This window comes from Heloderma suspectum, chromosome 10 (genome assembly GCF_057233095.1).
Source record: "Heloderma suspectum isolate Gila_16-S chromosome 10, 16-S_ref, whole genome shotgun sequence".
Taxonomy (NCBI): domain Eukaryota; kingdom Metazoa; phylum Chordata; class Lepidosauria; order Squamata; family Helodermatidae; genus Heloderma; species Heloderma suspectum.
In genome coordinates, this window is record NC_139467.1 from 25,408,700 (window position 1) to 25,424,893 (window position 16,194).

At 44.1% G+C, this 16,194-nt stretch overlaps 1 protein-coding gene across 1 annotated transcript in view; it reads left to right on the forward strand.

Moving 5' to 3' along the window:
• The window catches only part of MATN1 (matrilin 1), a 42,050-nt gene extending 30,293 nt beyond the window's left edge, over positions 1 to 11,757 (forward strand). Inside the window, exons 4-8 of the mRNA XM_084814399.1 lie at positions 1,317 to 1,442; positions 6,418 to 6,825; positions 8,549 to 8,701; positions 10,096 to 10,176; positions 11,705 to 11,757. Of these exons, the coding sequence (XP_084670525.1) occupies positions 1,317 to 1,442; positions 6,418 to 6,825; positions 8,549 to 8,701; positions 10,096 to 10,176; positions 11,705 to 11,757 (821 nt within the window). The remainder of the gene's footprint in view (positions 1 to 1,316; positions 1,443 to 6,417; positions 6,826 to 8,548; positions 8,702 to 10,095; positions 10,177 to 11,704) is intronic.
• The last annotated feature ends 4,437 nt before the right edge of the window (positions 11,758 to 16,194 follow it).

Genomic DNA, 16,194 nt, shown 5'->3' on the forward strand with positions numbered 1-16,194 from the left:
CATGAACAGGAGCACACATTCTCTGAAAATGCTCACAAATTTCCAAACTTGTACTTATGTTTGCAAAATGTGCACATGAAAACGCGTAATTTACTCAAAATGCGCAACTTTCCCAATTCGAAAGGACTGAAAAACAGGTTGCAATTGAGAACGATCTGCACTGAGCTTTGAAGTAAAATTTGGAGAATTTCAGCCAGCTCAGGCCTCCCTGGTTCTCCCATCCCTGTGCATTGAGAGAAAGACAGAGCTGCTGTATCATTCCACCTACAGGTGAAAAAGCAGATTAAGGAGGAAAGGATTCAAGAACATCTCCCTGTCCACCCTTCCTTTGCACTCGTTTACTCTCTGCCAAAGCTGATTGCAGCTTTTTTAAAAAAATGTGGGTGGAAAACATGGATCTCTATAATGTGTAGAGTTTGAGCTTAGGATTTCCTGTTTTAAACAAAAATATCTGGAGGGTGGGGTCAAGCCTTCACCTCCCATGCCATTTTCCCAATCGAACTGGCCCTCTAAAGATGTCCTGCAGTGAAAAAACCTATTGGTACCCATATGGTACTGATTTATTTATTTATTTAAAACATTTGTATCCTGCCCAATATCATTAAGATATCTGGGCAGTGTACAGATAAAATCAATTTAAACAGTATAAAACAATAAATAATTTAAACAGCTAAATCATATTAAACCATTGAACAAGCTAATACCAATTAAAATCTAAAACAATAAAACAGTTAAAAAACAGTTTAATCCCCGCCCCCCGTATTTATATTTCTTCCAGAAACTGTTATATTTTCCCCTGTAGGGTGAATAGCAGCTTCAGCAGGTGATTTTTAAAAAGGAAAATTGCAGGGTGGGGGCAAAGGTTTAAGCCCTTCCTCCACTACCACAGTCCCAATCCAATTCACCCATGACTTCAGAAACTGAAAAAAACAAACAAGCCCATGTTACACTCTGATCAAGATGCATGAAGAAATCAGATGACTCCTTTGTTCCGATTCATCATTGATCACAATTTACAGTAACCCACAGGTCACCATACTATAAGGGCTGTGGGATGCAATGCTCTCTTGCACCCTGTTTTGGTGGGTATGGTAGATAATTGCTGCAGATATTTAGTCCAGTTTTGTTGCCATCCTATAAGAGTATCAGAATACTGGGAAATATTTTTTTTCTCTATGTTATGTATATGCTATGCTCAGATATTAAAGGAAGGAGATGTATACTATGCAACTTGAAAAAGAGGAGCTAGAATCAGGTCCTGTTTGTGTACTCTGAAATCCTGATATATGTGAACACTGTATGTTATTATTTTACAGCTGTGTCTGACCTGTGTGCCACGGGAGACCATGACTGCCAGCAGATCTGTGTCAGTACAGAGGCTTCATATACCTGTGCTTGTAAACAAGGGTTCATGCTCAACACTGATGGGAAAACTTGCAGTGGTAAATAATCCTTTTTCAGACTTGGCGAATGTGGACCAATGTTCATTCCACATTGTGTAAATCAAGGGTATAGGACCTCAGGCCCGGGGGGGGGGGAAACCTACCCTCCTGGGGTCTCAATCTGGACCTTTGGGGTCTCTGAGAAGCCCACACCCCCTTCCTCTGGATCTCTCTTGAACTGTCTCCCTTCACAACTCCAAAGGATAGGAAGTTCTCATTGCTACTTCCTAGAAGTCCTAGTTGTATCTAATCAGGGCCAGCTCCATTTCATGATCCCCCCCCATCATGCCTGTGGGAACTGTATGGGCAAGGGCAGCCACAGGTCCTCTCTCTCACCCTCCTGCCCTTTCTCCCTCTAAAGGCCCATTATGTGGGTGGACCCTCTCCCTCTCACCCTCCTGCCCTTTCTCTCACCCTCCTGCCCTTTCTCTCACCCTCCTGCCCTTTCTCCCTCTAAAGGTCCATTGTGTGGGTGGACCCCCTCCCTCTCACCCTCCTGCCCTTTCTTTCACTCTCCTGCCCTTTCTCCCTCTAAAGGTCCATTATGTAGGTGGACCTCCGCACAAACCACAGTCAGAGAGAGGAGGAGGAGGAGGTGATGCTGCCATTGACAGTGGAACTGGCAGTGGAGCCACCGAGGGCAGAGGAAGACAGCAGGAAGTTGGTGGTGCCAGGATGTAGACAGGTGCCCCATTGTGCTTCCTGTGCTACCCGGCCTCTGTCCGCTAAGGATGGAGCCAGATAATAGTCCTGAAGATAGGATGTGGTATGATGGAGTCATCCTTGCTCACTCATTTGCATACTCCTGAATCCACCTTTCCCAATGGTTTCTTGATGTGGGGGGAGCATCAAGAGGGGCTGTACTGGAGAATCACACTAAAAGCTCATGAGTGGCGCAGCCTTGCAGGGAAAGCGCGGCTCCCCGCATGAGTGAGATCATAGAATCATAGGGCTGGAAGGAGCCTACAAGACCATCGAGTCCAACCCTCTGCTCAGTGCAGGAAGCCTGACTCCCAGGTCTCCCATCCAAGTACAAACCAGGGCTGACCCTGCTTAGCTTCTTAGATAAGATGAGATTGGGTGCATCTGGAACACATCCAGGCATCAGGCCTGTCCCTCGGAGTGAACCACTTACATCAGTTCTGTGCTTCTTAACATCATCTTCATTGGTCTTCTATGTGCTGGGAGAGCAGCTGGGAGGGTGGACTAAGGCTCACACTAGAAAGAAAGTGATAACAATTGGTCCATTCCTACAGGGCCCTGGGCCTGCTGCCTGAATATTCTGCCCAGGGCACTGCACTCTCTCCACCGCCTCCGCATAAATGCGTTGCTTGCGTCACTTCTTCAGTCCTTAACTAACCTTCCCTGATGGCCTCCAGAGAGCCAGGAAAGCAACTGGGGTGTACAGATTGCTCTGTTTAAAACTGTGCTCTGGCTGCCACTGGCAGAACAAGGGATCCACTGAAATATATGAGCTCCTTGAGTAAACTAAGCATCTAGTCAGCAGCAGGACTAGGAGGAGAATCCAAGAGATCAAATACAGCCAACTCAGTTTTTAAAAGCTGAGATTTGGGAAAATTCCATAACACAAAAAAGAAAAAAAGAGAAGGAGGTTGGACCAATCTCTGAACTCTCTTGTTGTTCAGTCGTTAAGTTGTGTCTGACTCTTCGTGACCCCATGGACCATAGCACGCCAGGCCTTCCTGTCCTGCGCTCTCTCCCGGAGCGTGCTCAAGTTCATATTCATTGCATCGGTGATGCTATCTAGCCATCTCATCCTCTGCCGTCCCCTTCTCCTTTTGCCTTCAGTCATTCCCAGCATCAGGGTCTTTTCCAGGGAGTTTTCTCTTCGCATTAGGTGGCCAAAATATTGGAGCTTCAGCTTCATTATCTGTCCTTCCAATGAGCACTCAGGGTTGATTTCCTTTAGGATGGACTGATTTGACCTCCTTGCAGTCCAGGGGACTCGTAAGAGTCTTCTCCGGCACCACAGTTCGAAAGCATCAATTCTTCGGCACTCAGCCTTCCTTATAGTCCAGCTCTCACAGCCATACATTACTACTGGGAAAACCATAGCTCTGATTAGATGGACCTTTGTCAGCAAGGTGATGTCTCTGCTTCTTACTATGCTGTCTAGGTTTGCCATAGCTTTCCTCCCAAGGAGCAAGCATCTTTTAATTTCATGGCTACAGTCACTGTCTGCGGTGATCTTGGAGCCCAAGAAAATAAAATCTGTCACTGCTTCCATTTCTTCCCCTTCTATATGCCAGGAAGTGATGGGGCCAGATGCCACGATCTTAGTTTTTGTAATGTTGAGTTTCAAACCAGCTTTTGCACTCTCCACCTTCACCCTCAACAACAGGCTCTTTAGATCCTCTTCGCTTTCTGCCATTAGCGTGGTATCGTCTGCATATCTGAGGTTGTTGATAATTCTCCCAGCAATCTTAATTCCGACCTGTGATTCATCCAACCCGGCGTTTCTCATGATGTACTCTGCATATAAGTTAAATAAGCAGGGCGACAATACGCAGCCTTGTCGTACTCCTTTCCCAATTTTGAACCAATCGGTTGTTCCATGTCTGGTTCTTACTGTTGCTTCTTGACCCTTGTACAGGTTTCCTAGGAGACAGGTAAGGTGGTCTGGTACTCCCATCTCTTTAAGAATTTGCCACAGTTTGTCTGAACTCTCTAGTGCATGCCAATTAAAATGCCTCTCTCCCATTTCCTTTCTGAGGACAAATGGTGAACCTCTTGCACAGCCAAAGAGAACACACAGACCACTTTCACACTTGAAGCTTACATAGCCTTTGGGCATCTCTTGTGCTTGCACATATGAATGTTTCCTTGTTAAGTGAAAGAGTTAAGCCAGATATGACACCATTAGCATTAGCAGATTCCCCCCACCCTGCCCAATGTTGCTATTTGCACTGAAAAGACAGGCCCTACATGCACCAAATGAACTTGAGCACACTCCGGGAGAGAGCGGAGGACAGGAAGGCCTGGCGTGCTATGGTCCATGGGGTCACAAAGAGTCGGACACAACTCAACGACTGAACAACAACAACATGCACCAATGGAAGCTTTCATCCAAACACAGAAAGTGTAGTGGTTTCAATCCTGATGGGATTCCAGTTGAAGTTCCCCTATCCCCTGCAAGGGTCCCAATCTGGATCGGCCCCATGACTGCTATTTTTTAAAAAAATCAAATAAATCAAATCACACGATTGCTGTTTGAGAAAATGGCATCACATCACATTTAGTTAGGTCCTGAGAGAGGCATTTGTAATGCACATGAGCATTCTGACCAGTGTAGGGGTTAATACAGAAAGCAAGGACCTGTGAAAACATCCTTAGATGCTCTCAGGAACTCTGAAGTTCCCAATAAATTCCCACCAGAGAAGATATTTTTAAAACACACACAAATGTTTCACAGTAATTTTCAAACAGTTACCACTATTGCAGAGTATGATTGAAAATTGACCTTTTCATGGATATTTCCTTTGCTGGTGGGAATTCAAGAAAGGTGCAAAAAAAATGGCAACCAAACTATCAAGGAAACACACAGGGTGGGGTGAGGGAATCTATCCTATGAAAAAAAGTGCTAAAGCATGCAGGGTTTTGAGTTTAGGCAAAAAAGGAAACTGAAAGTATGTTAGGACATTATAGAGGTTTTTTTTGTTTTTGTTTTTTTATAATTATGCACAATATATAGAAAGTGGATAAAGAGTAGTTGTTCACCCTCTCTCATAATGCTAGAATTGAGGATCACCCAGTGAAACTGATTGGCAGGAGGCTCAGGACAGACAAAATGAAATACTTCTTTATCCAGGGTGTAATCAATTTATGAAATTTGCTGCCACACGATTTGGTGATGGCATAGGTACCTGAAGGAGTGCCTCCTCCCACACAAACCTGCTCGTATATTCCTATTGTCAGGTGAAGTCCTCCTGCAAGTACCATCAGTAAGAGAAGTGCATCATGCATATATGGAGGACGGCCTTTTCTGTGGTGGCCCCCTGATTTTGGAGCACCTTCCCCAAGGAAGTTCAACTGATGCTGAAGGGAGGAAGGGGGGACAAAACTCCAAACAGTGTAGACAGGGACAAAATGTTGCTCAGACTAAACACCAACCCAGAAAGATAGGTTGCCACCACCCATTACGCCCAACTCAGCCTGAGCCAGGCGACTCTCAGACCTTACAGTACACCTTTAAGGCTTATGAAACAAGGGCCCAGCTAGCACCCTCAATTTCAAAGCAAAAGAAACAGAGCAAGGTTTCAAAACAATACTTACAGGGCTAAACAGCAAAACTGACTAAACCTGTCTGTACATACCAATGGCACAGATTGTCAATAGAACAGGACCTCAGGAAGCCTGCAATCCAAAGCAGATAATGGAAAGGGCAAAATAATATTACAGTCTTTTTGTACCAGCTCAATGCATTTTTATTTGCCCAGACAATTTAATTGATGGTATTGCTTCTGCCACAAATAAGATCATCTTATTTTATTGCTTGTAGCCTCTCAGTCTTTATTATTATGATAGTTAAGTGTTTTGTTTTTATAGTATTGTACTTGTAATTTTGAATATTTGTGGCTGTACACTGCTCTGGAACCTATTCTGGATAAAGCACGGACTAGATTTTTAAATAAATAAATAAATAAATAAATGAGCTAGATTGATCTTTGGTCTGATCCAGCAAGGCTCTTATGCTTATATGATCAAACTAGTTAGAAACGGAACATTTTCTTTATACTTTAAATTGGTTTGATTCATTTATATCCCAATCAATTGCAGCTATTATTATTTGAAGTGGTTAAAAAAATCTAGCAATATATTTCCCCCCTTCACTGGAAAAAGTATGGTTTGGTTCAGTCTTGAAAAAGTGTTTTTTTTAAATTATTTAAATAAAGAGGTGACTATTTCAGCTCCTGTTCTTTGTTTTGTTTTGTTTCGGCTGTTTGCTTCTCCCCAGCCTGTAGTGGAGGGTCTGCCACTGATCTTGTTTTCCTGATTGATGGGTCAAAGAGTGTGAGGCCTGAGAACTTTGAGCTGGTGAAGAGATTCATCAACCAGATCGTGGATTCTCTGGATGTGTCAGACAGAAACGCACATGTGGGCCTGGTCCAGTATTCTAGTTCAGTCAAGCAGGAATTCCCACTGGGGCAATTCAAGAACAAGAAGGACATCAAAGCAGCAGTGAGAAGGATGTCCTACATGGAGAAAGGCACCATGACTGGACAAGCTTTGAAATATCTAGTGGACAATTCCTTTGCCATCTCCAGTGGAGCAAGGCCTGGAGTTCCGAAGGTAGCCATTGTATTTACTGATGGCCGGTCACAAGATTACATCAACGATGCTACCAAAAAAGCCAAAGAACTAGGTAGGCTTTCAGGTATTGGTACCATTGTTTTACAGTAGCCCGATTCAGATGCAACATTCTCAGGGCAGAACCCAACTGTGTCATTCCACAATCTCAAATAGTGCCAGTGGAGCTCTGCCGAATCTTTCCATTGTGCAGGAGTTATGCGTTACGCGTGCACAACACATTGTGCGACCACTTGCACAACTGGTTGGGCAAGTGTAATGCACAACCAGTTGGGCAAGTGTAATGCACGACGGGTTGCACAATGGGTTTCACAAGGATAATGCAGAACCAGTTGCACAATTGGTTGCACAAGCATAATGCACAACTGCTTGCATGAGCGTAATGCACAACCGCTTGTGTGAGCATAATGCACAACTGGTTATGCAATGTGTTGCACAATCCTAATGTGCAACCAGTTGCACAATGGATGGTGCAAGCGTAATGCTCAACTGCTTACACAACCACGCTCCTGTGGAAATGTAACTTTAGTTGGCTTCCCCTCTTGTGCTTATTTTGGAACCTAATTTCCACTAGCGCAATGTAATTTGTGTTAGTGGAATGACACAGTTGGATACCGCTCTTTATCATAATAAATCATGATTTATTAGTCAGAGAACAAGCATTGTGCTTGTGTATTCCCCCTTCCCTCCTCCTTTCTCTCATGTGCTGAAATTCAAGACTTCTGGGCTTCATTAAATCAGTTTCCATTGCATCCCAGCCAGAAAACTATGGTTTGTTCTCTGTTTACGAACCAGGATATAAAACCAGGTTCAGATCTGGCTTCAGAAATGTGACTAAAACTTAGTGCAGGGGTAGGCAATTTGTGGTCCTCCAAACGTTGTTGGACTGTGGCTTCCATCAGCCCAAGCTGACATAGCCAATACTGAAGGATGATGGGAGTCACAGTCCATCAACATATGGAAGGCCACAAGTTGCCCACCTCTGGTTTAGTGCTATGTGAATGAGCAGAAGCAAGACGCAAGGTTGCTCGCTCCTCCCGCCTCCCCTGGCATGACTGCAAGTAGATTAGAAGCATTCACTTCTTGGATTAACTAATCAGACTTTATTGTTACATCTGAATTGGGGAAACTCTGATTAGGTTAAACTGTGGTTAGTTAAAAAAAGAAGAAGCCAGGATCATAAATGGGAGTATGATCATGGCTAGTTTCAACAAACTATAGTTTAAACAAAATGGACTTTTAGTCTAAACTGACAAAGCACTTCTGATTTTCTGTATGAAAGAGTGCTCCTGCTTTATGTGCAGTTTTCACCTTCATGCACCCATAGCTTCCTTGAATCAGAATAATCATCATTCCCTCTATTTCTGAAGTTCAGGCTGTGAGTGCCGGTGCTTATGTAGTCAAAACAGCACCATCCATGCACAAGAGGGAGGTATCAGCAGGCTTGGGGAGACCCAAGTTTTGCAGAAGTACAGAATGTATTTAGCAAGGCAACTCTAAGCGGGGGAAACCTAAAAACAAACCAATGAGGACAATGGCTCAGTGGCCATGGAATGCTTGACTGACTGTTGGAGGGAAAAAAAAGTAGGCGGAAGGGAAAATGGAATGGAGTGTGATGGCGCAGAGCATGGCTGGCTGAAGCAATGAACTGGAGCATTCTACCCTGCAAAATGTTGTTGCAGGTGGCACTTCTTACATTCAATCTCAATGTAAAGAAGGGAATGCAAGCCTTTTGCAGAGATGACAACAGGCAGATGATCAGTTCTTGTTTGTTTCAGGTTACAAGATGTTTGCTGTTGGAGTGGGCAATGCTGTTGAAGATGAACTTAAAGAAATAGCCTCCGAACCAGTCGCAGAGCATTATTTCTACACTGCTGATTTCAGAACCATCAGCCAAATTGGGAAGAAACTACAAAGTAAAATCTGTATTGGTAAGTGAGGTTGTGTGCATGGCATCGACAGCACGAGCTCAGAACTCGTTCCCCTCTACTCAGCATTGGTTAGGCCTCATCTGGAGTACTGTGTCCAGTTCTGGGCAGCGCACTTTAAGAAGGATGCAGACAAACTGGAGAGGGTTCAGAGGAGGGCAACAAAGATGATCAGGGGACTGGAAACAAGGTCCTATGAAGAGAGACTGAAAGAACTGGGCAATACGACAATGGAACCAATTCCCTAGGGAGGTGGTGGGCTCTCCCACACTGGAGGCTTTCAAGACGAGGCTGGGACAGCCATCTGTCAGGGATGCTCTGACTTAGATTCCTGCACTGAGCAGGGGGTTGGACGATGGTCTTATAGGCCCCTACCAACCCTACTATTCTATGATTCTAACAAAGATGATCAGGGGACTGGAAACAAAGCCCTATGAAGAGAGACTGAAACAACTGGGCATGTTTAGCCTTGAGAAGAGAAGACTGAGGGGAGACAGGATAGCGCTCTTCAAGTACTTGAAAGGCTGTCACAGAGAGGAAGGCCAGGATCTCTTTTCGATCATCCCACAGTGCAGGACACAGAATAATGGGCTCAAGTTACAGGAAGCCAGATTCCGGCTGAACATCAGAAAAAACTTCCTGACTGTTAGAGCAATACGACAATAGAACCAATTACCTAGGGAGGTGGTGGGCTCTCCCACGCTGGAAGCATTCAAGATGAAGCTGGAGAGCCATCTGTCAGGGATGCTTTGACTTGGATTCCTGCATTGAGCAGGGGGTTGGACTTGATGGTCTTGTAGGTCCCTTCTAACCCTATTATTGTATGATTCTATGACCTTGTAACCTACTGCCCTGGCAAACAGTGTGATATAACAACCATGATAGCAGTACAGCCTGACAGCGCTGCAAACTCTTAAAGTTGATTGGTGGGGCAGTATGGGTCTCAAGGGAAATTCATTTAACTCAACCTCTTTCTCTGAGAAAGATTGAGACACAATGATGGAGGAACGGTGACCTTCATGGCAGCATGTTGTGGCATTATTTTTATAACCTTGTTTCCATATGTTTGTACCCATACATTAAATCTGCAGTAGAAGGCCTCAGATTTCCACCACCTGAGGTGAGGCTACCAGAGAGAAGACCTTTTCAGTGATGGCACCCCAGTTGCAGAACGTTCTCCCCAGGGAGGATTACCTGGCCCCTGCTTTCTTGTCCTTTTGGTTCCAGGCAAAATCCCCTTTATTTCCCAATCATTTTAGCTGCAATATCGATCCTGCCAATTGTTTGGTGCTGCTTTTGCCATTTTGCAACTTTTCGGTTATTATTTTTTTTGGTGGGGGGTATTTTCTGGGAGTTGTAGTCTGCTTCATTGAACCATTTTATTTTCTCTTCCACAGAAGAAGATCCATGTGACTGTGAAGCCATTGTAAAGTTCCAGACAAAAGTAGATAACCTCATAAAAGCACTGACACGGAAGCATATCCTTTGGGAGTTATTCGGGACAGAGTATTTTGGGGGAGGGTTTGTTGTGTGTTTTTGGGTGGGGAGAGGCTGTGGAAAGAAGAAACTGGGATCACTGGGGGCTCCTTCACAAGGAACTTTTATCCTGCTATCGAGATTGCTCGGTCATGGATGTTCGCGGGTCCCTTTCATGACATCTTTAACCTCCAGGGCACATACAGAGGTATTTTCTGCTTATTTTGTCTCAAAAAGATCTGGAACTAATGAACAATCTTTTTAACTTTAGTCTAAAGGCAGCCTGGGTTAGCCACTTGCACATAAAAACCAAATACGAGACAGAATGATATTCCAGGTTTTTCAGGTAAGGTGATCAAATGCAAGGGATAATAAGCTCCTATACTTTAGTATCAGTGTGGAAGAGGTTCCATTTTCCCCAGGGTGTTGTCTGAAGAGACATGAAGCAACAGCCTTACCAAAACTAAGCAAACTGGGGCAAAAGAGGGTGGGGCAGCAAATTGGGGCAAAAGAGGGTGGGGCAGCAAATTGGGGCAAAAGAGGGTGGAGCTGATGGAAGAAGTGGTGGAAGCCCGAATAACCCCAATACCAGAATATTTTAGCTTAAAGCTCTTACTGCCAGTAAATTAAGCCTTAGGGGAGCCATTTCAACATTTTAGACTTGGGGGGCGGGGACTGTACAAAAAACACCAAATGATTGGTAGCTGGGGGAAAGGGGGTGGGCCCAGGGGGAGGGGACATGTCTATCTGTGTCAGGAAAGAATCTGAGCATGTGGAGATGTCTGGCAGCTCAGATTCAGAATGGGGACAGCCAGAACAGGGGGAGGCACCCTCCCTAGTGAGCTCAGATATGGTGAGACTTTCTTTCCAAGACCTTGACACATAGGCAGCTCACCCAGGTTTCAGAGGAGGAGGAGGGCAAGGGGCGTGACTTGAGGGATGCTAGGATCCTTTGCAGAGCGAAGCAGGAACACTTAGAGGCAGGGCTCAGACACTCCGCCAGGTTGGCCACTCATGAAAACCTACATAGTAGGGAGCCACCCAAAGGGAGGGGCATCCCTGCGAAGCTAGTCTGGCTGAGAAGTTCTTGCCCAGACTGCTGGCAGCTTCTCTAACTTCCACTTAGTCTCCTCTATTGATATTCGTAGATGTGTGGATTAGCTGTTTCGTTGCAGTCTGAGAGTTTCCTAGAATCTGCATTTGTAAAGAAGTGTGTCATTAACTAATAAAGTAGTGTAGCTCGAAGCCTTGTTTCCTGGAGCATGTTAATTGTGAGGGGAGAGGATGAAGGAATGTGACAATCTGTAGAACCTTGAAGGGCTGTATTGGGACTGGATTGAGGTTCTGCACCACTGGACTAGATGGCCCTTTTGTCTGATCCAGCAGGGCTCTCCTTAAGTTCTTATATATCTTCACATTTCATGCCCTTGATTCAACCAGTCTAAATTAGCATAACCTTTGGGAGCAGTTCCGTCACCTTTTCATAATGTCTCTGAAGTCATCTGTGATTATTCCTTAATTCTTGCTCACTGGAAGCTGTGATGAAAAAGCTGGCTGCCCTAGAAAACAGGATCACCGTTTAAAAAGCAAAATCATTTGTGCGCCTTCCCAACTTAAGACAAATGTACCAGAAGACTTTGACTGATATGGATGGGCAGCTCTTCTCTTCAGCTACACCTTCATTTGACTATTCTAGGTGTCTTCATTTTGAGAGGGGGGGAAATTGTAGAATATAGGTCATGGTAAAGCACTAGACATCCTTGTGTACCAAACTATGTTAAAATTCCTTGCATCGTAGAATATGCATATATTAAATACCTGGAGGATTTGTTTTAATCTAAAGCTTAATATATAGATATATATATATTCATCTATATTAAAACATCAATGCGTTCTTTTTATGAGTTCTGTGAATGCTCACCAGATCTTTTGCATTCTTCTTTTTCATGTAATTTCTGTGTATGCCTTCATTTTGTTTAAGAACTGAATTTGACTCATGTGACTTTGAATGTTTTTTTTAAAGTGGCAAATGTATAATTTATGCATAAAACATTTATCTAGATGTAGGTGAAACAATTAGGCAATATTAAGTGGGGCGTAGAGGATCAGATGCTCCTGCTGCAAACTCCTACTTGTGGTACTAGAAGAAAGAAGGCAAGTTTAGATCTTCAACAACTATGGCCAACATTTCTGCTCACCAACAATAGTGCTTAAGTTTTACGGGATCAAGTCTGGTTTTGTACAATGGATGTATCCATGGACTCATTTGCAGTTGCACAAGACAGCTTCCCTAATGCAGTAGGACACCATTGCTTCCTGACCCCTTGCCTACATCATCCTTGCAATGTTATCAGTGTTGTTGTCGTTGTTGTTGTTGTTGTTGTTCAGTCGTTAAGTTGTGTCCGACTCTTCGTGACCCCAAATAACTGAAGCTTCATAATCAAGCTAACCCAACAGTGCAGGACACTGCTATTGGAGGAGGCTCTGGTTACAAAGTTTTCATTAGCACCCAATTGGCATTTCTCCTTGCCATAGGTGAAAGCCATCCCAGTTTTAGGTGATACTGAAGCCGTAGACCAATATGGATCTGCCCCAGGGATTTCTGTTGCTCCTCATGAACAGTCCCTGGTCACTGTTGATGAAGAAGTGAGTCATCATATCCAAGGCATGCTGTGTGAAACATCACCACTGCACCCCTCCAAATGTGAGCATGAGTGGTTGGGCTTTGGTTAATTTTGTAGGGGTTTGTATCAGAATATTTATACTTGAGAGTAGGCTTTTCAGAATAACGAAGTATATTGTCATCATAACTGATTTTATTTGGGGGGGGTGTAGAAAAAAAAATAAAGTTTACTACAAAATTAGACTCTGTTTGTGGTTGTTGTTTCATGTTAGTTTTTTTAAAACATTTTAGAGGCTATTCAGTGGAAAAAATGGGTTAAACTTTATTGATTTATATCAATTTTTATTCATTTATATCAACGTATGTCATTATATTGTATACGATGCTCCTGGTGGATCATGACATATCTTCCTCCCGCCCACTTAAAAAGAATAAACATTTGTTCAGATACATTTAAATCTCCCCACCATTTGCCAAGCTGCCCAATACCAACTCAGAGTCTTTATCCATCTGGCCCAGTATGGTCTACCAGTGGAGGCTGATGGCTCTGATTTCAGTGGGGCTGTAAATCCATTATGGGTTTCAGCCAGAACCAACCAGAACTCTAAAAGAGCTATTGAAGGTGCTCAACCCTATCCCCAAAATAGTTTCCTCAGCTTGGATAGCTCCTTTAGAATTCCGGCTTGTTCTGACTGAAACCCAACATGGATTCACAGCCCCACCGAAATCAGAGCCACCAGCCTCCACTGTTGCCTACTTAGATTGGTAGTGGCTTTCCAGGATCTTAGGCAGAGGGGTCCTCCTACCCCATCACCTGCTCCCTGATCTTGTATAACTAGAGATGGTAGGGACTGAACCTGGTGGCTTCTGCATGCAAAGTATGTGCTATGTCAGAGGGAGCCATTGTACATATCATAGCACTGGTGCAATCTGCTGTCATCAGCAGCCTTTACTGGTCTAATAAACAGAGAAGAATCACTGTACTACTTCTAATAATCAAGAGAGAAGGTTTTCCTGGGAAAGTGTACTATATAACATGTCATGTTCTGCACCAGTTGATCCTTCTGAAGGGTTTCCATGGCTAGCCAGAGTTTTCAAAGGCATTGCATGGCCTACAACTGACATTGTAGAGGAATTAATGCAAAGGTCATATGCCTTCATTAGATAGAAAGGTTGCACTTGGAAAGCATCCCTAACCACACAACAACCTAGGACTCCAGGCACAGCTGTGGACCTAGAGGGATCCACAGGCCATGAACCTGTGACATAAGGGCTGAAACCCATACATAAATGAGACCAATGTTTCCCCAGGTCACATGGCATGCCAACCAGCATTACTCCTGTTTTGTCAAGAGTCTGTTACCATTGGCTTGTTTGCATCCAGTCCCTTGATATGCCTACAGACTGGGTTAGGACTCAGACAGTAGCGTTGGGTCAGATAAAAATGGTATGGCACTATATTGACAGCTCTTAGCATCATGCCTTCTGATGATCTCAGCCAGCATTTACACACTAAACAGAAGGGGGACGTAATGGGTCCTAGTGGGACACCACTAAGCAGGTCATAGGGAAATGATGACCAGCTGCCCATCACCATCCTTTGGGACAGTGATGTTTTGGCCTACAAATCCCATCAGCCCTGAGCTATACACCAATGGTGAGGGATGCTGAAAGTTGTGGGCCAAAACAGCTGGAGGGCTACAAGTTGCTCACCCCTGCTCTGAAGTCTCATGTGTTGACTGTGTTTAAAATGGCAGCCGTGAAGTCAAGCCAAATCGCAGCAATTTTGCCTCCAAAGTATATGGCAAACTTAGAACAATTGGGTAAAAAGTGCTTCATTTCCCAGGTTGAGAGGGCTCAGCTTCTCCATGGGGTTCACCATCCAGAAAGAAAGAAAAATCAGGATGCAGTCCTTTACCCATTTACCTGAGAGTGAGTCCTGACTTAACTCAATGGGACTTACCTTTGAGTACACATGTATAGGATTGCACTGTCATTGAGATGGTACTTTGCAGATGCAATGGTTGTAGAAAATGGCTTTTCTGCCATTGTCACTAGCATGATGTAGTCCTTTCATCTTTTTGTCATATCAGTTTCATCATGTGTCACCTGTACTTTGCCTTCTCACTTCATCTGCCTCAAGACATCTGTAAAGTAAAGCAAGAGGATCTGAAGTAGCCATGGAGGAACGTGCATGCATGTTAAGGTCCCCCCCCCCGCCCCAAACATTTCAGGTCCTTATCATGCATGTTAAGGTCCCACTTGCACTGAACACATACATGCACGCACACACGCACCAAAAACACAAAGAGAGGACATACAAAATGTATAAAAACAGGTATCAAATATTATAGCACATTATACACAGAATTATTAAACTATCTGATCATACAGGAAGGCTAGTGAGCAGTATTGAAGAGCGCTGATGACTGTTGGGGCACATGACACATTCTGTATATGGTAGTTTTATTTCCTCCTTTTAATTCCACATTTTATTCCGCAACAAATGCCATTGTATGTTCTGTGAGGTATAAATGCACAAGGGGGATATAGTGTTACCATGATGGGATCATAATGATATGACACAAGGTGTAGAGCCGGCTGAAGTTTAGGACAACATTTTATAGTCATAAAATGAACAGAAGCCTCATTCACCACACCAAACAAGGGATTAGTCATATAGTAAGTAACTGGTTTCTGCACTCCACAGTTAGCTCGATAACCTGGAGGTGGCTGATTGGAGCAGGCTATGCATGCCTCGATTCTGCTGGCCGCAGTTCAGGAAGGGGTGGTCACATAGTTGACTCACCCCTATTCTTTGAATTCTCACCTCAGCACCTCAGACTGGTTTTGATTCAGCTGGAATCTGGCTTCCTGTAACTTGAGCCCATTATTCCATGTCCTGCACTCTAGGATGATTGAGAAGAGATCCTGGCCTTCCTCTCTGGGACAACTTTTCAAGTCCTTGAAGAGCGCTATCCTATCTCCCCTCAGTCTTCTCTTCTCGAGGCTAAACATGCCCAGTTCTTTCAGTCTCTCGTCCTCATAGGGCTTTGTGTCCAGTCCCCTGATCATCTTTGTTGCCCTCCTCTGAACCCTCTCCAGGTTGTCTGCATCCTTCTTAAAGTGTGGTGCCCAGAACTGGACACAGTACTCCAGATGAGGCCTAACCAGTGCTGAGTAGAGGGGGACTAGTATTTCCCAGGATTTGGAAGCTATGCATTTATTAATGCAGCCCAAAAGAGCATTGGCTATTTTTGCAGCCACATCACATTGTTGGCTCATATTCAGCTTGTGATTGACAACAATTCCAATATCCTTCTCGCTTGTAGTGTTGTTGAGCCTCGTATCCACCATCTTGTAACTGTGCATTTGGTTTCTTTTTCCTAGGTGCAGA